Genomic DNA, 26,731 nt, shown 5'->3' with positions numbered 1-26,731 from the left:
ATTCGTAGTTTTCTGCAGGGATCGGTGTTGATACCACTTCTTTTTATGCTGTATATAAATAAATTAGATGATGTAACGGATGGCTTTGTTGCCAAGTTTGCATATGATACCAAGATATGTGGAGGGGCAGATAGTGTTGAGGAAACAGTTAGGATGCAGAATGACTTAGATTAGGAGATTGGGCAAGGAAGTGGGAAATGAAATACAATGCTGGAAAATGCATGGTCATGCGCTCTGGTAGTAGAAATAAATGTGCAGACTATTTTCTAAACAGGGAGAAAATCCAGGAATCTGAGGTGCAGAGGGACTTGGGAGTCCTTACGCAGAACATCCTGATGGTTAACTTGCAGGTTGAGTCAGTGGTGAGGAAGGTAAATGTCATGTTAGCATTCTTTTCAAGAGGTCTAGAATACAAGAGCAGGGATGTGATGCTGAGGTTTTATAAGGCACTGGTGAGGCCTCACCTTGAGTATTGTGAACAGTTTGGACCCCCTCATCTTAGAAAAGATGTGCTGGCATTGAGAGGGTCCAGAGGAGGTTCACAAGGATGATTCCAGGAATGAAAGGGTTATCATATGAGGAACTTTTGATGGCTTTGGGTTTGTACTTGCTCAAATTCAGAAGGATGAGGGGGGATCTCATTGAAACCTTTTGAATGTTGAAAGGCCTAGACAGAGTAGATGTGGAAAGGATGTTTCCCATAGTGGGAGAGTCTAGGAAAAGAGGGCACAGCCTCAGGATGGAGGAGCACCCTCTTCTTTAGCCAAAAGGTGGTGAATTTGTGGAATTTGTTGCCACCTGCAGCTGTGGCGGCCAGGTCATTGGGTGTATTTAAGGCAGAAATTGATAGGGTCTTGACAGGACATGGAATCAAAGGTTTTGGGGAGAAGGCCAGGAAATGGGGTAGAGGGGATGATAGAAAAAAGGATCAGCCATGATTGAATGGCGGAGCTGACTCGATGGGACAGATGGCCTAATTCTGCTCCTTTTTATTATGGTCTTATGGTCTTATGGTCTTGATGTATATGTGTTAAGTTAAACAATCTACTGTCAAGGGTACTTTGAAGACATTTCTAACCCCTCCCTGCTTCAACCTGAGGCTCACACCTGCTTTAAAAAAACACATTATCATCCAGATGCCAGATAAAAAGATAAAATACAGCAGGGGTCGGTGGTCAGAGTACCTTTGTTACACTATTTAAATTTTTCAGTGTAAATTCCATTCTCCTGGATGTTTCAGTGAATGAATTCATAATGTCATGGCGTGCTGCCTCCAAACATGTAAATATGCAACCATCGGGTACACATTACAGTTTGACTGATAAAATTCAGATGCCCTTGATTCTAGAATGGATCAGTTTCCCATTAGCTCTATAGAGCAGTTTACTACATTCCAGAGAAAAGCTTTTTAAAGCAAACTACAACAATGAGATGAAAATGATGAGATCTGTTGTGGCAATGATACAGCATTAAGGCTTTGTTTGTCATAAATCCATTCGTTTTGATTCATAGTTTGCTGACCATCATGAAATAGACATTGAATGGAAGCTAATTTCTGCAGGTAGCCATACTTGATAGCTTCATTCAGGTGATAGTTGATATTATTTCCTGCATTCCTGCTGTTGTCATTCAGTGAACATATACTAAAAAAGGGCAGAGTGATGGAATAGATTGCATGCATATCCCATACAATTACAATACAAATATTGGATAGCCTAGACATTCATTCTGCACACACGATATAATATCCAATAATCATACAATGTCCACAAGTAAATCTCATTAATTGAAAAGCCAAAATCTACAGATAACATAAATTTATATTGTTTAAACAAACTCAACACAAACTTAAGGAACAGCAAATCATCTTCTATTTTGATACATTGATGACCTTGGGATGCAATAACTTAAATAATTTCTAATAATCAGGCTTTCCATTGTGAACTCACCCATTCTGAAGTAAGATTATCCACCTTCAATATTAAGTTTTACTCTCTCCAGAGATTCTAGCAATCTGCTGAGAATTTCACGCGTTGTCTTTTATTTCTGATTTCCAGCAACTTCTATTTTGCATTTGCAGCTCCAGGAAGCTTTTTTATTTTCTCTCTCTCCTCTAATAGTCCTTATGTTTATACTTCTGGCAGGTACATTATAATTCACTTGGTGACAACAATCAACAATCTTGTCCTCCATCCTTATCATAGACATTCCTTTTGTTCTCTCCACCATTTCTGTCTGTGCAACGAACTGTTCCTCCAGCTCAGAAGAAGGTTATTTGCCTGAAACATTAATGTTTCTTTCCTATGAATGCAACCAGGTTTGCTGAGTATCTCCAACATGCTCTGTTTATATTAAATAAACCTCAATTCTGTGTGATATGGTCTTATATTAAATTTGGTATATATCCCAAGCGACTAAATGTTTTCAGCTTGATTGATCTTAAAATAAACATACTCTTTGATCATTCCCCACGTCAACTATGTTACCCTTTGATCCTTTATCAATCTGCCAATTTACCATCTAGGATGTAAAAATAAATTTTAATGCTAGTGAAAGCTTATTTTGGATCAGAGTATCAGCATGTACATTTTCAATGTAATTATTTACCATGTAATGTTTTCCAGGATCACATCATCGCAGCTTTAGACCCCAAATGGAATTCCTCTCTCACATTATCTCCTTTCCTGCCCATCGCCTCCTTCTGGTGCTCTTCCCCCCTTTTCTTTCTTCCATGGCTTTCTGTCCTCACCTATCAGACTACCCCTTCTCCAGCCCTGTATCTCTTTCACCAATCAACTTCCCAGCTCTTTACTTCATCCTTCTCCTTCCCTGTTTCATCTATCACCTTGTGTTTCTTGCTCCCCTTCCCCACCTTGCAATCTACTCCTCATCTTCTTTTCTCCAGTACTGCTGAAGGGTTTCAGTCCAAAACCTTGAATGTACTTTCTTCCGTAGGTGCAGCCTGGCCTGCTGAGTTCTTCCAGCATTTTGTGTGTGTTGCTAAGATAAGCAGACATAAGTTCAGTTGCACAGGAGCTAAAGAAACAACGGACCATTCACTTGGTCAATCTTCAACACCTTCTCTGCCCATATCTGTAAATGATCTGCATTCAACTGTATTGGTTGGTAGTCCTTTACAGTGTCCACAATTCCATCAATCTTGGTGTCATCCTTAAACTTGCTAATCTGCACACCTACATTTTCATCCATATCTTCGATATATATCACAAAAACAGAGATCTGAGCACAAATTCTTGCTCCATCCAGACACAATCACAAACTTCCACCCCAACTATGTTCTATGGGAAAACCAGTTCCAAATCCAAATTTGCAATCTATACTGGATCTCATGCATCTTTATCTTTAGAATCAACCTGCCATGATGGATCTTCTCCTGTGCCTTACTCCCATCCTTATAGGTAATGTTCACTGCTCCTTTATCACTCCTCAAACACTATCAAGTTTGTAAGGAAAACCCTTCCCTGCAAAAAATAAAACATGCATTCTGTCCCTAAGCAGAGCATGCCTGTCCAAATACATATAAATCATGTCCCTCAGTATCCTGTCCAATAGCTTCCCTACCACTCTATAACTACCTGAATTATCTATTTTCTTTCTTATCAAAAATGCAATATTTGTTCCTCTGTAATCCTCTAGGGCCTCCCCTATAACTAATGGAACACAATCTCTTCACTTGTTTTTTCAGTATTTTGGGATTTATGTCATCAGTCTCTGGGATTTTATCTATCTTAATACTTTTCTGAAGACCCAGCACTACCTCCTCCTTAATCTAAAAACGTCCCAGCGCATTAGCATGTATCAGTAAAGAGTTAGATTTGATTTTTTCTTGGTATATGGTAGAACGTGTAACACAAAATGTAAATTCGTAAGACAAAATGGATTAAGTCTGGAATTTTTTGAGAAACTACCAGAGGACCAGTTCCTTGAAATATTTTCAGAACTTCGTGTGAGTACAAGTCTTCAACTCCAAGTTGAGATAATGCTGGATAACACGTTTGTCCAGGGAAGGGATAATGTTTCTACAGGAGCAGATACCACCTGGTACTGTTCATAGTAAAGTATTAGAACATAGAACATAGAATAGTACAGCACATGACAGCCCTTTGGCCCACAATGTTGTGCCGACCCTCAAACCCTGCCTCTCATATAACCCCACACCTTAAATTCCTCCATATACCTGTCTAGTAGTCTCTTAAACTCAGGATGAGGCTTCCTGAAAATTATAAAAAGGACAATTTCATTGTGCAATTGGGAATCTTCTCTTAATCACAAGAAGTACAAAAATTGGAGAGACAGCGAGAGACAGACAAAGAGACAAACACAATCCATCAGAATTTTTCAGATAGTTAAACTCACTGGCCTGTAATTACTTAGCTCATCCTTGCTAAGATTTGGCACCTCACTAAGATTTCAACATTTCTATAGGAGTTCCAGCAATCTCTTCCTTTGTCCTCTATAGCAACCTTTTGATACTTTTCATCAGACCCTGAGGATTTATCCATCCTTAAGCCCACTGAGATATCTAATATTTCATTTTAAATTCTAGAATTCCATCATCCCCCTCCCAGAATTCTGCAACCATAACATCATTTTCTATTACAAATAAAGATGCAAAATTTTCAGAATCAGAATCAGGTTTATTATCATCGGCATGTGTCATGAAATTTGTTAACTTAGCAGAGTAGTTCAATGCAATACATAGATAATATAGAAGAACTAAATAAATTAATTTAAAAAATAAAGCCTTACAGCTGTTAAGCATTAAAGGAATTAAGCCTTACCCATATTCTCCAGTTCCATGCACCTTAATGCTATTTTGGTTCTAAATGAGCATAACTCTTTTCCTTGGTCTTTCCCTTAACATAAATGACTTTGAAATTTTCCTTAAACCTGTCCATTTAATTAATTCTGTGTACTCTTTTCAGCATATTAATTAATTTTTTCCCAATACCTCTATAGACATACTTTGCCCGTAGAAGTCCTCACAGGTTTCCAATTATGCCAAACAATCTAAACTTCCTTTATCTTGAATAAACTCTTCTCGAGGTTCCAGCTGGGTACAGATATCAATTATAATCAACAATTTTATGGCAAAATCTGCCATCTTCTTCAGTGGTGATGCCTAAGCATGTCTAGACCAGTGGTATTTATACCTCCATAGTATGTCCCTCATCCCATTAGGTTTCTGCTCTCCCACTTTGCTTACAATTGAATTGAAATTCTTCCTTAGTGTGGGCATGTGGCCAAGTGGTTAAGCCATTGGACTAGCGACCTGAAGGCCGTGAGTTCGAGCCCCATTTCTTTCTGGATCCAGACTTTGCTTGCCCGTAGAAGACAAAGAATAGTTGTAGATGGGTCATATTCTGCATGGAGGCCGGTCACCAGTGGAGTACCTCAGGGATCTCTTCTGGGACCTTACTCTTCACTATTTTTACAAATTACCTGGATGAGGAAGTGGAGGGATGGGTTAGTAAGTTTGCTGATGACACAAAGGTTGGAGGTATTGTGGATAGTGTGGAGGGCTGTCAGAGGTTACAGCGGGACACTGATAGGATGCAAAACTGGGCTGAGAAGTGGCAGATTGAGTACAACCCAGATAAGAGTGAAGTGGTTCATTTTGGTAGGTCAAATATGATGGCAGAACATAGTATTAATGGTAAGACTCTTGGCAGTGTGGCAGATCAGAGGGATCTTGGGGTCCAAGTCCATAGGACGCTCAAAGCAGCTGCTCAGGTTGACTCTGTGGTTAAGAAGGCGTGCGGTGTATTAGCCTTCATCAATCGTGGAATTGATTTTAGGAGCTAAGAGGTAATGTTGCAGCGATGTAGGACCCTGGTCAGACCACACTTGAGAGTACTGTGCTCAGTTCTGGTCACCTCACTACAGAGGAGATTTACAAGGATGTTGCCTGGATTGGGGAGCATGTCTTATGAGAATAGGTTGAGTGAACTCAGCCTTTTCTCCTTGGAGCGAAGGAGGATGAGAAGTGACCTGATAGAGGTGTATAAGATGATGAGATAGTCAGAGGCTTTTTCCCAGGGCTGAAATGGTTGGCACAAGAGGACACAGGTTTAAGGTGATAGGGAGTCGGTACAGAGGAGAAGTCAGGGGTACGTTTTTTACTCAGAGAGTGGTGAGTGCGTGGAATAGGCTACCGGCAACGGTGGGGGAGACAGATACGGTAGGGTCTTTTAATAGACTTTTAGATAGGTACATGGAGCTTGGTAAAATAGAGGGCTATAGGTAAGCCTAGGAATTTCGAAGGTAGGGATATGGTCGGCACAACTCTGTGGGCCGAAGGGCCTGTACTGTGCTGTAGGTTTTCTATGTTTCTATGTTAAGACATTCATCTTTGTTAAAATTCTTTCCTCTAGGTTTATTTCAAAGGCTTCCTTTACCAGACAGTCCCAAAAGCCATTGGCGCTGCGCAGTAGTTTTGTGCCATTGAAGTCAATTCTATGGTCATTGCAAATGCAGTGTTCTGCTACTGCCAATATCTTTGGGTTGCCCAACCGGATACATATCCTGGGCTTCTTGATGCAGGTTTCCATCGTACATACTGTCTGGCTGATATATGCTGCTCCATATTTACAGGGAGCACCAGCCAACCTGAGTCCCAGGTCATTTTTGACCCAGATCAGCTGTGACTTGAGCTTTCTTAAGTGTTTGTGAATCTGGTATTTCCTCAGGACCCTGGCAATCCTTCCAGATCCATGGAAATATAGGGAAGGCAGCTGGTAGCTCCTCGTGTTATGTTTCCTGGTTTTTCTGTCAGGCCTTTTATTTCATTCGCCTCGTAACCATTCTGTAGGAATGTCAGGCATAATTGTCTTACTTCCTCTGGGTCCAAAATAGTTTCCGTATGGTTAATCAAAGTAGAAAGAACCGCTCTACATTGGGAGGCGTGATGGTGGCTGTTATTGCTGTGGTACAAGTCCGTACGAGTGGGTTTCAGATGGAGGCAACCATCCAGTTTGTGTCTTATTAGAATGTCCAGGAACAGGAGGCACCATTCTTCTCCTTTTCCATCGTAAATTGAATGTTTGTATGTATACTGTTCAGATGGTCCTGGAACTGTTGGGAGTGCCTGCAGTCCAAGAGGCCATACTGCAAAGGTGTCATCAACATATCCGAAGAAGCATTTGGGCATAAGGGTGATGAACTCAGAGCCCTCTCTTTCAAAGTACTCCGTGTCGAAATTAGAAATAGCCAGAGACAAAGGCGATCTCATGGCCAATCCATCCATAGAATTTCTCTTACAGAGTAAGAATGTTGATGTAAGGTAGTGGTCACCAACCTTTTTAAGCCCAAGATCCCCTACCTCGACCTAAGTGAAAGGCAAGATCTACCTACTAAATTGTTTAGAGATAAAAACAGCTCAGATTTTACTTCCAATTTGAGGCCTTTTATTTGGGCTAATTGTATTTGAATTACGCAAAATATTTTTGTCAAACTTTCAAATTAATTCAAACAAGAAAACACTGTAACTGGCATATCAAACAGGCCATAGCTATCTTTCTTTAAGAATATTACAATACTTCACATCTTTAATTCTAAGTTTCATTATTTAATTTTATTTCAACATGAAAAATAAATGAATAAAAATTGACTGTTGCACTCAGTGTGATGACTGGGGCTGAATACTTTCTGGTAGTTCCCTGAAATTTGGCTCATAACTACAGACAGCCAGTCTGAGACAGTCTGTGAGGTGTAGGGTTGCCAACTGTCCCGTATTTCCCCTGCTAAGGCAGGGCGTTCCTATGAAACCTTTCATGCCAAAATGCTTTATGCCGAAGAAGCAATTACCATTAATTTATATTTTTGAGCATTCCCAGACCCAAAAAAAACCTACCAAGTCATACCAAATAACACATAAAACCTAAAATAACACTAACATATAGTAAAAGCAGGAATGATATGATAAATACACAGCCTATATAAAGTAGAAGTAATAAAGATTAAGCCAAAACCGATTCATGGGGTAAAAAAAAATCGGCATGTATGCAGATGCACACACAGGTGCCTGTGCAAGGCTTCAAGGTCAAGGTAGTCTTTCTTGGGGTAAAAACAAATGTCCCGGGATTTGACTGCTACTTTCGTCCCTTATTTGGGAGTGAGAAAGTTGGCAACCCTAGTGAGGTGTCTGTCAGTAAGTCAGCTCCTGTACTTAGATTCAATAACTTTCATCTGTGAAAATGCAATTTCACGTAGATAAGTTGACCCGAAGTAGGCACTGACTTTTAGTGCTATAAAACCAACGTGCACAACGCGCATTGCTAGGGCCCCATCAGTAGTAATTGCCACCAGTTTATGAATGGGGATGTCATTTTCACGGACATATTTTTTAAAAACTCATTGTAAATATCTTCATCTCTCATCCTCTCCTTTAATTGCAAAAGAGTGAGGAAGTCCTCCTTTGTTGTAAAATCCTGGAAAGCCATTCTGACAAATACAACAAGCTGGGCTGTTTGCATTACATCCAGGGATTCATCGAACTGTAGTGAAAAATATTCACAGAGTGACGATTCGATCCACAAACTCTGACAGTGACTCTACCCTCCTTGTCACTGTTGCAGGGCCAAGCAGTATACTATATATTGCGGTTGTGATGCCGTTTTTGTTTTTAAAGTCAGTAAAAACAGTCTCTGCGGTAATGACCATTGCTTCCTTCTTGTGTTCAGCCAAAAGGTGACTTACACGAAACGATGCTTCAATCGCAGCCTTATTTTGAGCAGCATATTTTGTGGAAAACGATTGCTGGGCCTTCAACCCCAATTTCAGCTCAACTTTCCAGGCACGAATTGCGCTTTTTGGGGGTGTCTTTAAATTCCTGGTGGTTGGTGTTGTGGTGTCACTCCAGATTCTCTCTTTTAGTCAGTGCCTGTGTTTGGTGGCACAACATACATACACACTTGTCTTTCACCAAGGTAAACAGAAATTCCTCTTCCCATTCTGGATGGAATTTGTATGTTTTCGTCTTCTTTCATGGAGCTTCCACCATGCTATCAGGATATCACGAGCGATTGCCGATTGCATCGCCTCTGATCTGGGCCGACATTTACGTGCCGGGTGGCACCTAATTAATTCGCTTGTTCATTTCGTTTTTTTTTCTTAAAGATTTGCTGGGTGAATCCTGACTACTGCTGCACCACTGCATGCTTCGCGGCCCGGAGGTTGGGGTCCACTGCCGTATATTGGTGTTTGTGACAGTCTATACTCTTATCTAATCTGATTGGTCACTTTGATGCAGCACAAGCTACGCTGAAAACGCAGTGGATGGCGGGGGAACTACACACATGCGCACTGGGTAGAAAGAACAGAACTAAAACCCCACAACCCGGAAACAATCTCTCTTTATAAACAGCTTTGTAGCGAAAATATTGCTTTAATACCATTAGCCTAATTAGTATTACTTACTTTTATAATGCTCACATTACAACAGTATTTGTGTATTTATTTTTGATTTTTTTCAGGATCTACTGGGAAAGTCTCAAAGATCGACCGGTTGATTGCGATCGATGGGTTGGCAACCCCTAATATAAGGTGTGTTCAAAAATTCAATGGTACCCTTATCAAACCTTGACCACAGGAGGACCAAGTTGTCCTTATTGGGAACTCTCATCAACAGGGACACCATGTCGAAACTGACCATTTATGGCTCCTGGTTCAGCTGGATGTTGGCTATTGTTTTAACAATGTCAGTTGAATTTATGATGTGATGCTCACAGACCCCAACAAAGGGAGACAGCATGGCCATTAAATACCTAGTGAGGTAGTAAGTCAGAGAATCTATCCCACTAATGATAGACCTCTGGGGGCGGGGGGGGAGGGATCCTCCTTGTGTATCTTAGGGAGCTTGTAAAGTCTTGGTGGTACCAGCGCCTAGGGCAGAATTGTCTTGCATATGTCTGCTGGCAGTCTGGATTTCTTCAGTAAAGCGGAGGTCATCATGATGGAATATGTGGGATCCTACTGCCAAGACAAGGACTAACTTCTCTTCACCTGGAATTTTCAGCCCTGTATCTCCTGCTGATTGGGAGTACATCAACAGGTCCACCACTGCCAAATGTGAACTAATTTCACAAAGGAACACTGCGGGACAGGTCAGGAAATACAACAAACTATACAAACAAAGTGCAGCCATCCCACCATTGGACCCAGAAAAGACTGTCATCCATCAAACTGGGCAAAGCATCGACAAAGTGACTAGATCAGTTCTCATCGAGGGGCTAAACCTCGTTCCAATCCCCAGAGCTATACTCTATTGGGACTACATTGGTGGAGTAGAGCAAGCAAAGAAAAAACTATTACTCCATGCTGCAGAAAAGAGAAGGATGGAGGTCTGCATGGCCCCAAAATGAGTCGTTTTGCCAAAATTGAAAGTAGAGTGTATGGCCTCCAGGCACTCCAACCATCATGATTTTACCATCTCAGAAGGAAGGTTAAAAAAGAAAGAAGCCTCGCCTTCTCTTTACACAATTATTCAAAGTGATGAATGTTGCAGTGAACTTGCCTGTCGAGGTAAATGAAAAATTATCTAGTGCTTTATCTAGGATGTGACAAATAAACTCTTCTTGGGCTTCCAATCAGGTACAGGTATCAGTTATAACCAACATTATGATGACACACTCTGCCATCTTCTTCAGGGAGGATGCCTGGGTATGTCTTCCCTATATTTCTATGGTTTCTGGAGGGATCACCATGATCCTGAAGAAAGATATTGGATTAAGACCATCCGAAAATCCTTAAGGAAGCTCAAGTCACAGCTTATGTGGGTCAAAGAAGACCTGGGACTCAGGTTGGCTGGTGTTTACAGGATGTAAATGTGGAGCTGCATATATTGGCCAGACCTGCACGGTGGAAACCCACATCAAGGAGCACAGGAGGTGCATCCATTCAGTTGCAGGACACTGCATTTGCAATGGCCATAGGATTGACTTCCATGGCACAAAACTACAGTGCCACACCAATGACTTTTGGGACCACATGGTAATGGAAGCCTTTGAAATAAACCTGGAGGAAAAAATCTGAACAAAATGAGGTCTCGCTCTAACTTTTGTTTCTCTAACTTCTGGTAGTTTCTCTTCCTTCCTTCTTGAATATTTTCCCTTCTGGCTCCCTTTTCCTCTTCTCTTCTTCTCACCTGCCTGTTCTCCTCCTCTGGTGCCACTCTTCCTTCACTTTCTCCCATGGCTCATTGTCTTTTCCTATCAGGTTCTTTCTTCAGCTCTTTACCTTCTCTACCCATCAACTCTCAGCTTCTTCAACCCACCCTCCCCAGCACCTGGTTTCACCAATGACCTGCTTTCCCTTTCCCTCCCCTCCTTCTTATTCTGGCAGCTTCTTCCCCTTTCCTCTCCAGTCCTGATGAAGGTTCTAAGCCCAAAATGTCAATTCTTTTTTTCTCTAGATGCTGTCTGATTGGCTGAGTCCCTCTAGCACCTTGCGTGTATTCCTCAAGATTTCTAGTTTCTGCAGAACCTGTTAAGTTAATGTAAACAACAATCACTTGACAGATGGCTTCTGCACAAGCTAATATGGTGTGAATACGTCATACGGCCCCCTTCATTAGATTCAATGATTGGGAAGTTGTGTTGCAGCTTCATGAGGTTCTGGTTGGGCAACATATGGAATACTGTGTTAGATTCTGGTTGCGCCCATTCTGGGTGGGGAAATGTGGAGACATTGAGAGGGTGCAAAAGAGCTTTGCTTTACCAGGATTCTGCTTGGATTAGAAGACATGCCAGTAGGAGAGATTGGACAAATTTAGGTTGTTTTCTCTTGAGGAGAACTAATAGACAATTAAAATATAATGAGAGGTATAGTTAGAATAGACAGAAGGTATCTTATTAACTGAGTCAAAATATCTTATACCATACTAGAAGGCATTTCAGATGAGAGGGGTTAAGTTCAAAATGTGTGGGACAATTTTTTTTTAAAGAACTACAAAGAATGGTGGATGTTTGGAGTATCCCACTGGGCTATGTAGCATTGATATTGTTTTAATAATTATTTAGTAGTTTTATGATCTGAGTGGGGTGTAAAGAACTTTTTTTATTATCAGGTTCCCTGCCCAGGAGGCAAACTGCCCTCTTGACAGACATTTCCCACAGTTCCAGGATTTGCTCTTTCCAACATACACAGATCTACCTTCTGTCTTTCTTTTTCTTTATTTCCCATAGCTCTGGCCTCATTTACTGCCCTGTGTCTCTGACTTATTTGCCTCATCTCAGAACAATCCAGACGAGCGGAAAGGCTGGGAACAAGTAGAGAGACCATTACATAAAATAAAATAGTTTGTGGACTCTCTGCAGCCAATGACTATGGGTCCAATCCTGTCCAATTTTTTGAGGAAATTACCAGTAGGCTAGACAAGGGAGATGCAGTGGATGTTGTATATTTGGATTTTCAGAAGGCCTTTGACAAGGTGCCACTCATGAGGCTACTTAACAAGATAAGAGCCCATGGAATTACAGGAAAGTTACATACGTGGATAGAGCATTGGCTGATTGGCAGGAAACAGAGAGTGGGAATAAAAGGATCCTATTCTGGTTGGCTGCCGGTTACCAGTGGTTTTCCACAGGGATCAGTGTTGGGGCCGCTTCTTTTTACATTGTACATCAACGATTTGGATTATGGATTAGATGGCTTTGTGGCCAAGTTTGCTGACGATACGAAGATAGGTGGAGGGGCTGGTAGTGCTGAGGAAACGGAGAGTCTGCAGAGAGACTTGGATAGATTGGAAGAATGGGCAGAGAAGTGGCAAATGAAGTACAATGTTGGAAAGTGTATGGTTACACACTTTGGCAGAAAAAATAAACGGGCAGACTATTATTTAAATGGGGAAAGAATTCAAAGTTCTGAGATGCAACGGGACTTGGGAGTCCTCGTGCAGGATACCCTGAAGGTTAACCTCCAGGTTGAGTCGGTGGTGAAGAAGGGGAATGCAATGTCGGCATTCATTTCTAGAGGAATAGAGTATAGGAGCAGGGATGTGATGTTGAGGCTCTATAAGGCGCTGGTGAGACCTCACTTGGAGTACTGTGGGCAGTTTTGGTCTCCTTATTTAAGAAAGGATGTGCTGACATTGGAGAGGGTACAGAGAAGATTCACTAGAATGATTCCGGGAATGAGAGGATTAACATATGAGGAACGTTTGTCCGCTCTTGGACTGTATTCCTTGGAGTTTAGAAGAATGAGGGGAGACCTCATAGAAATATTTCAAATGTTAAAAGGTATGGACAGACTAGATGTGGCAAAGTTGTTTCCCATGATGGGGGAGTCTAGTACGAGAGGGCATGACTTCAGGATTGAAGGGCGCCCTTTCAGAGCAGAAATGCGAAAAAATTTTTTTACTCAGAGGGTGGTGAATCTATGGAATTTGTTGCCACGGGCAGCAGTGGAGGCCAAGTCATTGGGTGTATTTAAGGCAGAGATTGATAGGTATTTGAGTAGCCAGGGCATCAAAGGTTATGGTGAGAAGGCGGGGCAGTGGGACTAAATAGGATAAAATGGATCAGCTCATGATAAAATGGCGGAGCAGACTCGATGGGCCGAATGGCCTACTTCTGCTCCTTTGTCTTATGGTCTTATGGTAGTGAAGTCAAGTCATGTTTATTGTCATTTAAGTATATATAATCTTAAAAGGTATATAGAAACAAAACATTTCTCCAAACCAGGGTGCAAGGCACAGTAGTACACGTAACTCATGATAACTTATGAAGGTAAGGATAACATTCACAAATGAATCACACATAAATAACAAACTAAAGTGCATAAATTAAGTATTGTAAGGTATGGAACAGATTAACCAGTGACACTTTGAATACGATGTGGCCGGGAGTTCAGAAACATAAAGGTCTGCTGGAAGAAACTGTTTCCCATCTGGACTGTTCTTGTCTTTATGTGTCGCAGTCTGCTGCCTGATAATAGAAAATCAATGGCTGAATGGATGGGTGGGATCCTTAATAATACTTAGGGCTCTGCGCATGATGGTAAGGAGACCCATAAGATCCTCTCAGCTGTTCTCATAGTCCTTTCTGGTCCAATGCTCGGTTTCTCCCATCTCAATAGTGCTCCTGTAAATCGCAGTTAAGATGCCAGGGGGGCGTGGTGGATCATTGCTTGCTCTAATCTTAGGAAGTGGAGGCGCTGCTGTGCCTTCTTGTTCAGGGAAATGATATTAAGGAACCAAGTGAGGTCATCCGTGATGTGAACGCCCAAGAATTTGGTGCACTTAACTCTCTCTACGGAGAAGGCATGTTTTCACAGAGAGGAATGGTTCACCTGCACCTTCTTGAAGTCCACAATAATTTCCTTGGTCTTTTCCCTGTCCAGACTTAAGTTTGTTCTTCTCACACCGATCGATCAGCTGCTCCACTTTCTCTCTGTACTCCGACTCATCATCACTGTTGAGTCATCCTCAAACTTGATGACATAGTTTGAGCTGAATCTGGCGTCACAGTAATGCATCAGCAGTATGAGTAACAGTGGTCTGAGCAGACAGCCCTTGGGAGGGCTAGTGCTCAGCATAATAGGACTAGAGATGTTGCTACCCACATGAACTGACTGTAGCCTTTCGTTTAAGTTGCAAAGGGAGATGATGAGACCCAGCGAGGACTGTTTTCCTACTAGTTTCTGAGGTATGATAGTGTTTAACACTGAATTGAAGTCTATAAATGGCAAGTTGGTATATGAGACCCCATTAAAAAGTAGACAGCAGAGGGCAGTAGAGGGCAGAGGCTGTTGCATTGTCAGTGGATTGGTTCGCGTGATAAGCGAATTGGAAAGGGTCCAATGCAGCCGGGAGTAAGGCTCCATGACCAGCTGTACAAAGCATTTCACAATGGTTGATGTTAATGCCACCAGATGATAATCATTTAGGTAGATTACTGTCACCTTCTTTGGCACTGGAATAATGGACTGGAAGGGGATAATAGACTGTTCCAGAGAGATGTTGAATATATTAGAGTGAATCTGATCTTAGAACTACCCAGATTGGTGAGATAGGGAGAAATCAATGTTGTGCTGCATGGGAGGACAGGTGATTCTCCTATCCAAGACACGATCTGTGTTTCTGGAAGAGGGGAGGTGGAGAGATGGAGTTCAACCCGGAGAAGTGTGAGGTGGTACACTTTGGAAGGACAAACTCCAAGGCAGAGTAGAAAGTAAATGGCAGGATACTTGGTAGTGTGGAGGAGCAGAGTGATCTCGGGGTACATGTCCACAGATCCCTGTAAGTTGCCTCACAGGTGGATAGGGTAGTTAAGAAAGCTTATGGGGTGTTACCTTTCATAAGTCGAGGGATAGAGTTTAAGAGTCGCGATGTAATGATGCAGCTCTATAAAACTCTGGTTAGGCCACACTTGGAGTATTGTGCCCAGTTCTGGTCACCTCACTATAGGAAGGATGTGGAAGCATTGGAAAGGGTACAGAGGAGATTTACCAGGATGCTGCCTGGTTTAGAAAGTATGCATTATGATCAGAGATTAAGGGAGCTAGGGCTTTACTCTTTGGAGAGAAGGAGGATGAGAGGAGACATGATAGAGGTGTACAAGATAATAAGAGGAATAGATAGAGTGGATAGCCAGCACCTCTTCCCCAGGGCACCACTGCTCAATACAAGAGGACATGGCTTTAAGGTAAGGGGTGGGAAGTTCAAGGGGGATATTAGAGGAAGATTTTTTACTCAGAGAGTGGTTGGTGTGTGGAATGCACTGCCTGAGTCAGTGGTGGAGGCAGATACACTAGTGAAGTTTAAGAGACTACTAGACAGGTATATGGAGGAATCTAAGGTGGGGGCTTATATGAGAAGTAGGGTTTGAGGGTCGGCACAACATTGTGGGCCGAAGGGCCTGTACTGTGCTGTACTATTCTATGTTCTATGTTCTATGTTCTATGTTATGTAAGCTTTGTTAACTGGAATGAGAGTTCACATATTGCTTGCTGGTTCTTGCAGCCACAATGGTATAAGCAGCACTTGCCCAATTCAAATAACAAATTTACCGAAAATTATATTCAAATATAGGTTTCCCCCACTATCCGAAGGGAGAGCGTTCCTATGAAACGGTTCGTAAGCCGGAATGTCGTAAAGTGAATAAGCAATTACCATTTATTAATATGGGAAAAACTTTTGAGCGTTCCCAGACCCAAAAAATAACCTACAAAATCATGCCAAATAACACATAAAACATAAAATAACAGTAACACATAGTAAAAGCAGGAATGATACAATAAATATATAGCCTATATAAAGTAGAAATACTTTTCTGCAGCGCAATTTCATATAAAAGCGGTGAAGGTGTAGATTATATAAACAATGCAGAATTTAAAGTTTTCATAACAGAAGTGGAATCAAAGGCTGCATTGCACGATATAGAGGATTTTACTTAAAATGCCTGTTTGCTTTTACAGTAACAATTGTTTCTCAATAGGCAAGCACAAACAAGAAAACATGAAATAGGATCAGAAGTGCACCAATAGTCCGAGAAGCAACAATCAAGAATAAAATTAGAAGTCACTTATACAAGTGTGGATTGATTAGAAATAGGAAACATGCATTTGTCATAGACCAATCATATCTAACTAATGCCGATGAGTTTTGGTGGTTAGGAGAGAATCATTAAGGGAAATGGGATTTGTGTGGTGTATGGACTTCAAAAGCGCACTTAATAAGTTTTCCAGAAGAAATTAAGTTCATGGCATAAAATGGGCAATAGCAGCATGGATAAAAAATAGGCACAGAAAAAGGAATCAGATTTTTATTATAGAGTTTAAAGGTTTATAACAGGACCACTCCTTTTTCAAACTTGTTGATGAAACATGAAAGCACAGTGAAGTGTGAAGAAGATAGTAGCAGATAAGCTGGTGGAATCAGCAAATGGATAGAAGATGCAACTTAGTGCCAAAAAAAAGTCAAACATATTTTAGTAGGAAGAATGAAAAAAGACTCTAGAGCTCAACATCTTGAAAGGTGGACAAGGACAGAAATCTGGGTCTTATACAGCACAGCACAATAAAAATTGCAGCACCTGTTGAAAAAGTCATTAAGAAAAAGCATTGGGATGTTGAGCTTTAAAAATAGAGCAGTGAGTACTAAGTAAGGAACTTGATAATTATCAAACACTAATTTATCCTCAATATAAGAATGATGTGATGGCTTCAGTAAAAATTTTGAAAGTGATTCCATTTATGAGAGTAGACAGTTGAAGCTGGGTTGGTTGCCAAGAAACAAATGAGATTATGATTTTGTAAAACCACTAATGGTATGGGAGTGTAGCTAAACTAGAAATTACTGCCATTGGACGGGGCTTACAGGAGCGAGATATGCCAACTAGTGGAGTAGTGCCACAGCAACAACCTGGCACTCAACATCAGTAGGACGAAAGAGCTGATTGTGGACTTCTGGAAGGGTACGATGAAAGAACATATACCAATCCTCATGGAAGATTCGGAAGTGGAGAGAGTGAACAGTTTCAAGTTCCTGGATGTCAAGATCAAAAGGGAGCTAACATATTTGAAAGAATTTACAGAGCTGTGGGAGAGGATTAGAGAGTAAGGCCAACTGGATTGCTCTTACATATGGACAGGTCATTTAGACTCAGTGAATGGTGATTTTGTGACTTAGTTTCCCTAAACTCATTCCACAAATGATATCCACAAATTATTTCGGTTTCATCTTTAACTCAGAGTTACTTTGCATTTCATTGACGCCATCAAGTAAATTACACGATAACTGATGGTAGTAAATGAATTAGAGTGCAAAATAATTTTTGAATTATAATGATTTATACTTAATTTCTTGTTCATTTTTATCTGAAGCATTAATAATTTATATCACAGACTGAATGACATTCTCAAAACATTCCAAAATAAAGCTGCACAAAACAAAATTATACACTTACCAACTGTTGCTGCAGAGTTTTTAACATTCAACTCATTTACATTCTTAGAAAGTAATTTCGATGACACAAATTCATTCTTGAGAAAAGGTAGTATTGTGGTTGAATCTGACTCATTTTCATGCATGTCAGGACATCGACAACCTGAGTAATTAATTCCACATGGTTCATGGTGATTTCTGTTGCGCAAGCAGCTCTCAAACCAATGACATAATACTCCACAACCAAACTGGCTGGAATTCTCATTATTCAGTAAAATAACCTCCAATAATTGAAATTCAATTGCATTTTTTCCTAGTTCATTCAAAACTGATTCAGAAGTCAGACAAAATTGTACAAAATCTTTATCAAATTGTAAAAATGTAAACAAGTTCTTTGTTTCGCATAAGTTAATAGCATCATAATCGATATAATCCAATGTGCTGCAAGTCTGATTTGGAACGTAGTGATCCAACTGAAGTACCATCAGAGAGATATGGTAGCAAATTTGTTTCTCCTTGTGAAATTTTAAGTAAATTGTATACTTTGTTGGATCTGGGTTTTCAATGGTCCAAGAACAACCAGAAAAGGCTTCAGGGAATGTATCTTGAAGGGAGAATGATCTGTATTGAATTCCAGTTATCAATGTGGAACATATGTTTTCACTGACATCAAACCCCAATGTGAGTAGAACGAAGGACAACAACACAGATAATATCAGGCGATGAGCAGTGTTCATCCTATGTCATATGTCCTGAAATGAGATGGAATAAATGTTATCAATACAATTGCAAAGTTCCATATTACTGAGACTTTTGCATCATACATGTCATTAATGTTATTTTAATGAGGGTAACCATATCAGAAAAAAAGATCAACTGTCATTAATAATAATTTTCTTAAGAGAAAGGTAGTTCTGACAAATTTGGAAATATTCCACATAGGATAACTGATGTCACTTTGCATCATAAATCACTTTGTTCTGGGAACAGTGTATCCTATATGAAACTAATTAAACTTTGTAAGTCAAAAGTTATTGTAAATACACGAGTTCAGCATCATTCTCTGAATAAGCCACAATGTAAACTTTTGTTATAAAGAGCCATTACCACATCTTGACATTAAGCTTGTTATCAAAAATATCCTTCATCTATATATATCACTTACAGGAGTGATATCTATCAAGCTGAAGGTAGAAATACGTGCTGAATTTAGACTCCACTCTTTACTGAGAATGATATGTAGTGGCTACGTATCATTCTCAGTAAAGTGGATTCCGGTAGATTGGGCCATCGGTTACTCAAGGAAGCCACTTATTTGGGAAAACTCTGAAAGGATAAAATCTAATCGAGAAAATAGCTGAAGCCTCCTTTGTTTATGCTGCTTAAATGGGGTAGGACACTGTTGCTGAACAGTTTCTAACTAATGTCAGTCACGTGTACTTGTGTGGCCATACAAAACTGCACTTTGAGCACACAGTTTTTGAGCATCAGTTACATGACTGTGTTCAAAAAGTGATGTTTGCCACTGATAGTTGACGAGAAATAAGCGTAAGACAAGTTGGAACTGTTTTTCCTCACTGCAGTTTCAAGCATTCAAGCTTGGAGATAGCGGAAAAGACCATAAGACAAAGGAGCAGAAGTTGGCCATTCGGCCCATCGGCTGGGAGTGAAAATGAAACAATTTTACTACTTAGCGTTAGAAACTATGGAGAACTTTGAAGGTGTCAACAATTATCTTCAGTTGCAATGAAAATGTAGACTTGGAGGATGAAATCAACAACAGCATTGTATGAGTGTAGTGCTTTATCTGCACTGATTTTGTTCATTTACAGTCAAAAGAACGTGACACAGATGAATTCCTCCATCGATGTATACACAGTTTTATAGAACTGTAGTAGTATTGGTAGCAACACACATCAAAGTTGCTGGTGAACACAGCAGGCCAGGCAGCATCTCTAGGAAGAGGTACAGTCGACGTTTTGAGCCAAGACCCTTCGTCAGAACTAACTGAAAGAAGAGCTACTAAGAGATTTGAAAGTGGGAGGGGGAGATCCGAAATGATAGGAGAAGACAGGAGGGGGAGGGATGGAGCCAAGAGCTGGACAGGTGATTGGCAAAGGGGATATGAGAGGATCATGGGACAGGAGGTCCGGGGAGGAAGACAAGGTGGGGGGACCCAGAGGATGGGCAAGGGGTATAGTCAGAGGGACAGAGGGAGAGTAAGGAGAGTGAGAGAAAGAATGTGTGTATAAAAATAAGTAATGGATGGGGTACGAGGGGGAGGTGGGGCATTAGCGGAAGTTAGAGAAGTCGATGTTCATGCCATCAGGTTGGAGGCTACCCAAGACGGAATATAAGGTGTTGTTCCTCTAACCTGAGTGTAGCTTCATCTTTACAGTAGAGGAGGCCGTGGATAGACATGTCAGAATGGGAATGGGATGTGGAATTAAAATGTGTGGCCACTGGGAGATCCTGCTTTCTCTGGCGGACAGAGCGTAGGTGTTCAGCAAAGTGGTCTCCCAGTCTGCGTCGGGTCTCGCCAATATATAGAAGGCCAAATCGGGAGCAGCGGATGCGGTATATCACCCCAGCCGACTCACAGGTGAAATGTCGCCTCACCTGGAAGGACTGTCTGGGGCCCTGAATGGTGGTGAGGGAGGAAGTGTAAGGGCATGTGACACCTTATATTCCGTGTTGGGTAGCCTCCAACCTGATAGCATGAACATCGACTTCTCTAACTTCCGCTAATGCCCCACCCCCCCCTCGTACCCCATCCGTTATTTATTTATATACACACATTCTTTCTCTCACTCTCCTTTTTCTCTCTCTGTCCCTCTGACTATACCCCTTGCCCATCCTCTGGGTTCCTCCGCCCCCCCCCCTTGTCTTTCTCCCTGGACCTCCTCTCCCATGATCCTCTCATATCCCCTTTGCCAATCACCTGTCCAGCTCTTGGCTCCATCCCTCCCCTTGCTGTCTTCTCCTATCATTTTGGATCTCCCCCTCCCCCTCCCACTTTCAAATCTCTTACTAACTCTTCCTTCAGTTAGTCCTGATGAAGGGTCTTGGCCTGAAACGTTGACTGTACCTCTTCCTAGAGATGCTGCCTGGCCTGCTGCATTCACCAGCAACTTTGATGTGTGTTGCTTGAATTTCCAGCATCTGCAGAATTCCTGTTGTTTGTAATATTGGTAGTTCTACTTTGCTCTGTATTTCATTGAAATGCATAATTTGTAACTCAGTTTGTCTATTTTTAATACCTTCCTAACTATTTCCATGAAATTTTGGCTAATTTGGGCAGTCACTTAATTGGGCCAAAACGTACTAGTCCAGATGTATCCCAATTAACCAGAATTCACTGTATTACATTTAAACTCATCAAAATAGTCATTTTGAATAAACTTCCAGAAGACTAAGATGCATGGGATCCTCAACGACTTGGCCATTTCTTTGGTGCAAAGAAGTTTGAGAACCCTGTAGAATTTTCACTATTTCTGCATAAATGTGACCTAAAACGTAATTAGATCCTCATGGAAGTCCTAAAACTAGATAAAGAAAACCCAATTAAACGGGTAACACAAAAAATTATACCTTCATTTAATTATTGTGAAAAATGATCCGATATTACATGTATTTGTTGGAAAAACTATGTGAACCTCTGAGGCAAACACGAGGAAATCTGCAGATGCTGGAATTTCAAGCAACACACATAAAAATTGCTAGTGAACGCAGCAGGCCAGGCAGCATCTATAGGAAGAGGTACAGTCGACATTTCGGGCCGAGACCCTTCATCAGGACTAACCTCTGAGACAATGACTTCTCAAAAGCTATTTGGAGTCAGGTGTTCCAATCAATTGGAGGTGTGAGTTGTAGAGGTGCCCTGTCCTATAAAAAAGACACACAAAATCAGGTTACTGACAGAGCCAGTTCTTCCCAAGAAAGATCTGTTTATGTGCACCATGCCTTTATCAAAACAATTTTCAGAGGATTTTAGAATAATTGTAGAGATGCATGAAGCTGAAAGAGACTATAAAAGCATTTCAAAATACTTGAGTGTCCATCAATCTACAGTAAAAGAAATGTCTACAAATGGAGGAAACTCAGTATTGTTGCTGCTCTCACTAGGAGTGGGCATCCTGCAACGATCACACCAAAAGCACAACATGCAGTGCTGAAGGAGGTGAGAAAGAACCCAAGGGTAACAGCAAAAGACCTGCAGATATTTCCAGAATGTGGTAAAATCTGTTCATGCATTCACTATAAGAAAAACACTGAACAAGAATGGTGTTCATGAAAGGACACCACGAGGAACCCACTGTTCTCCAAAAAAAACGTTGCACATATCAAGTTTGCAAAAGACTACCTAGATATCCTACAATGTTTCTGGGACTTACTTCTGTGGATAGATGAAACAAAAGTTGTACGTTTTGGCAGACATGCACATTGCCATGTTTGGAGGAAAAAGGGCACAACACACCAACACCAAAACCTCATCCCAACTGTGAAGCATGGTGGAAGGATCATCATGGTTTGGGGCTGCTTTGAGGGACAATAAATTCTAATTTGTATCAAGACATTTTACAGGAGAACGACAGGGTAGCAGCCTGTCACCTGAAGCTGTCCATCACTGAGTGGTGGCTGAAAGGCGGCCATAGTTAGGAACTTAACATCAAAGGATATACTTGTGTCAAAAGGACAGGCAGGAAGTCATGGGCAGTGGTGTGGCTCTGTTGCTAAGAAATGGAATACAACTTTAAAAGGAGGCGACATAAGGTTGAATCACTGTGGGTGGAGTTAAGAAACTGCAAGGGTGAAAAAATCATTATGGGAATCATCTACTGGTCTCCAAATAATAGTCAAGGTGTGTGGTTAACATTGCAACGGGAGCTGGAAAAAGCTTGTAATAGGGATAATGACACAATTGTAATGGGGTCCTGAATATGCAAGGGGATTGGGAAAATCAGGTTAGTGATGGATCGCAAGAGAGGGAATTTGTTGAATTCTATGAGATAGCTTTTTGGAGCAGCCTGCGCTTGAACCTACTGGGGGAATGGCTATCTTGGACTGAATGTTGGGTAATAACCCAGATATTATTATGGAGCTTAATGTAAAGGAGGCAGTAATTATAATATGATTGAATTCACACTGTAATTTGAGAGGGAGAAGCATAAATCAGATGTATCAGTATCATAATGAAGTAAGAGGGATTTACAGAGGCATGATAGAGGAGCTATAATTTCCTTTCCTTTACCTTCCTTCCTTCAAAAAGAATGGAGTGACATTTGCAATCTTCTAGTCCTCTGGCACCATGCCAGAATCATGTGACTCTTGAAAGAACATGACTAATGGTGGATTATAGGTGGATTACAGGACAATACTGGCAGGGATGATGGCAGAGCAGAGATGGCTGAAGTTTCTGGGAATACTTCACATGGCGCATGATAGATATGTCCCACAGAAGAATTTGCTCTCAAATGGCAGGGATGGGCAGCCGTGGCTGACAAGTGAATTTAAACACTGAATAAAAGTCGAGGAAAAGCCGTAAAAGGTAGCAAAAATGAATGGGAAGTTGGGTGACTAGGAAGCTTTTAAAACTCAACAAAAGAAAACTAAAAAGCTATAAGAAGGGAAAAGATGAAATATGAAGGCAGACTAGCCAATAATATAAAACAGGATTCCAAAAGTTTTTTCAACTATTTTAAAAGGGAAGTGAGAGATGATATTGGACCACTGGAAAAAGATGCTGGTGAGATAGTAATGGGGGACATAGAAATGGCCCATGAATTTAACGGGTACTTTGCATCTGTTTGCACTCTGGCAGTGTGCCAGCGGTCCGTAAGTGTCAGGGAGCAGGAGTGATTGCTACTGTTGTTACAAATGAAAAAGTGCTAGGCAAGCTGAAAGATCTTAAGGTGGATAAGTTACTTGGACCTGAGGGACTACATCCCAGAGTCCTAAGAGAGGTTGCTGAAGAGATAACGGATACATTGGTCATGTTCTTTCAAGAATCACTTGATTCTGGCATTGTGCCAGAGGACTGGAAGATTGCAAATGTCACCCCACTCTTTTAAAAGGGAGGAAGGTAAAGAAAAGGAAATTATAGGCTAGTTAGCCTAACCTCAGTGGTTGGGAAAACGTTGACGTCTATTGTTAAAGCAGCACACCCAAAATGCTGGCAGAACTCAGCAGGCCAAGCAGCAACTAATAAAGGAGTACAGTCGATGTTTCTGGCCGAAACCCTTCAGCAGGACTGGAAAGAGAAGCTGAGGAACTGATTTAACAGGAGGGGGAGGGGAAAGAGAAATAGAAGGTAATAGGTGAAACCTGAAGGGGAAGGTAAAGACCTGGGAAGCAAATTGGTGAAAGAGATAGAATGCCATGTAAGAAAGAAAAGTGGGGAGGAGGGTGGTGATGGGAAGACAAGGACAGAAGGTGAGAGAGGAAAAAGGGCATGGGAAATGGCGAAGGGGAAGGGGGGGTGGGAGGCATTACCAGAAATTCGAGGAAGTAACAAGCAGTGTGGACAAAGGAGAGGCAGGGGATGTCATCTATCTTGGAATTTCGGAAGGCATTTCATAAGCTGCCACACAGGAAGCTGCTGAACAAGATAAAATACGATGATGTTACAGGAAACATACTAGCATGTAGACAAATGGCTGACAGGCAGGAGGCAGCAAATGGGAATAAAGGGGGCCTTTACTGGTTGGCTGCCAGTGACTAGTGATGTTCCTCAGGGGTCAGTATTGGGACAACACTTTTCATATTGTTTGTCAATGATTTGGATAATGGAATTGATGGCTTTCTGGCAAAGTTTGTGGATGATACGAAGATAGGTGGAGGGGTAGGTAGTGCTGAAGAAACAGTGCGATTGCAGCAGGACTTGGACAATTTGGAAGAATGGACAAAAAGTTAGCAGAAGGAGTACAGTTTTGGGAAATGTATGATAATGTATTTTGGTAAAAGGAATTGGACTTTTGGTGTGGACTATTATCCAAACAGAGAGAAGGTTCAAACATCAGTGGTGCAAGACTCCCAGAAGGTTAATTTACAGGTTGAGTAAGTGGTAAAAAAGGCAAATGCAATGTCGGTATTTATTTCAAGGGGAATAGAATACCAAAGCAAAGAGATAATGCTGAGACTTTATAAGACACTAATCAGGCCACATTTGGAGTGTTGTCAACAGTTTCGGGCCCCATATCTCAGAAAGGATGTGTTGTCATTGGGGAGAGCCCAGAGAAAGTTCACAAGGATGATTCTAGGAATGAAGGAGTTATCATATAAGGAGCATTTGGCAGCTTTGGGCCTATATTCACTAGAATTTAGAGGACTGCAGAGGGGTGTCATTGAAACCTACTGAATGTTGAAAGGACTAGATAGGGTGAATGTGGAGAGACTGTTTCCTGTGGTGGGGATATGCAGCCTCAAAATTGAGGATTGACCTTTTACTGCAAAGATAAAGAGGAATTATTTTAGCCAGAGGGTAGTAAATCTGGAATGCTCTGCCACAGTCTGTGGTGATGTCCACGTCCTTGAGTATACTTAGGCCAGAATTAGATCATTTCCTGATTGGTCAGGGCATAAAAGGATATGGTGAGATGGCAGGTGTTTAGGGCTGAGCGGGATCTGGTATCAGCCATGATGTAATGATAGAGCAGACCTGATTGGCTGAATGGCCTAATTCTGCTCCCATATCTTATGGTCTTATCGTCTTAATAGAAGTTGGATAATGCAACAAGACAATGATCCGAAAGACAAGAATAAATCAACTGCAGAATGGTTTAAAAAGGAGAAATTCCATGTTTTGGAATGGCTGAGTCAAAGTCCTGACCTTCATCCTACAGGAGTGTTGTGAAAGGACCTGAAGCAAGCAGTTCATGCACTGAAGCCCACCAACATCCCGGAGTTGAAGCAGTTTTGTAAGGCGGAATGGCCTAAAATTCCTCCAAGCTGATGTGCAGGACTGATCAACAGTTAGTGGAAATGTTTGGATGAAGTTATTGTTGTACAAGGAGGTCACACGAATTACTGAGAGCAAAGGTTCACATACTTTTCCCAACAAATACATGTAATATTTGATCATTTTTCTCAATAAATAAATGAACAAATATAATGTTTTTGTGTTATTTATTTAATTGAGTTCTCTTATCTAGTTTTGGGACTTACATTAAGATCTGATCACATTTTATGTCATATTTATGCAGAAATAGAGAAAATTCTAGAGTTAACAAACTATCTAGCATCATTGTACAATTGTCTTGCTTATAGATAAGGCTGGTCAGAAGTGGCTGGTGGTCTGTGACTGGTGATATTTTGCAAGGATCCATACTGGAATCTCCGCAATTTGTGATATATATATATATAAATGACTTTGTTGAAAGCATGGATGGGTAGGTTAGTAACTTCAAAGAGAATACAAAATTTGGGTGGCATTGTAGACCATGTAGAAGAATGCAAAGGACACAACAGGATATAAAACAGTTAAAGATATCAGCAATAGAATTACAGATCGTGTTTAATCTGGCCAATACGTTGCACTTTAGAAGAGCAAATGTACAGGGACAATACATGGTTAAAAGAAAGTTCCTTGACAGTGTTGATGTACAGAGAGTTATTGGGGTCCAAGAACACAGCCCCCTGAATGTAGCTGCATAGTTTGATCCAGTAGTAAAGCAGATATCCAGTATGGTTACTGTTATTAGTCAAGGAATTGAGCTTAAAAATCAGGAAGTATTTTTGCATCCAGAAGGATATGAAGGCTTTGGAGAGTATGCTTAAGAGGTGTACCGAGATGCCACCTGGATTAGAGGGCATCTGCAATAAGGAGAGATT

General features: G+C 41.1%; 1 protein-coding gene across 7 annotated transcripts in view; it reads right to left on the bottom strand.

Annotated features, from left to right (window-relative positions):
- Positions 1 to 26,731, bottom strand: part of LOC134338213 (adhesion G protein-coupled receptor B2-like) — a 1,212,788-nt gene that overhangs the window by 1,055,722 nt on the left and 130,335 nt on the right. For 4 of the 7 annotated variants that reach the window (XM_063033886.1, XM_063033887.1, XM_063033885.1 and 1 more), the window contains one exon: positions 17,925 to 18,654. In XM_063033886.1, the coding sequence (XP_062889956.1) occupies positions 17,925 to 18,639 (715 nt within the window). In that variant the 5' untranslated portion in view covers positions 18,640 to 18,654. Of the gene's footprint in view, positions 1 to 17,924; positions 18,655 to 21,704; positions 21,788 to 26,731 lie in introns of all 7 variants that reach the window. The other 3 variants (XM_063033890.1, XM_063033884.1, XM_063033888.1) reach the window with 1 other exon arrangement.

The sequence above is a fragment of the Mobula hypostoma genome, chromosome 26 (assembly GCF_963921235.1).
Source record: "Mobula hypostoma chromosome 26, sMobHyp1.1, whole genome shotgun sequence".
NCBI classification, from domain to species: Eukaryota; Metazoa; Chordata; class Chondrichthyes; order Myliobatiformes; family Myliobatidae; genus Mobula; species Mobula hypostoma.
Note: the sequence above shows the minus strand (reverse complement) of the source record. Positions and strands in the feature narration are given on the sequence as shown.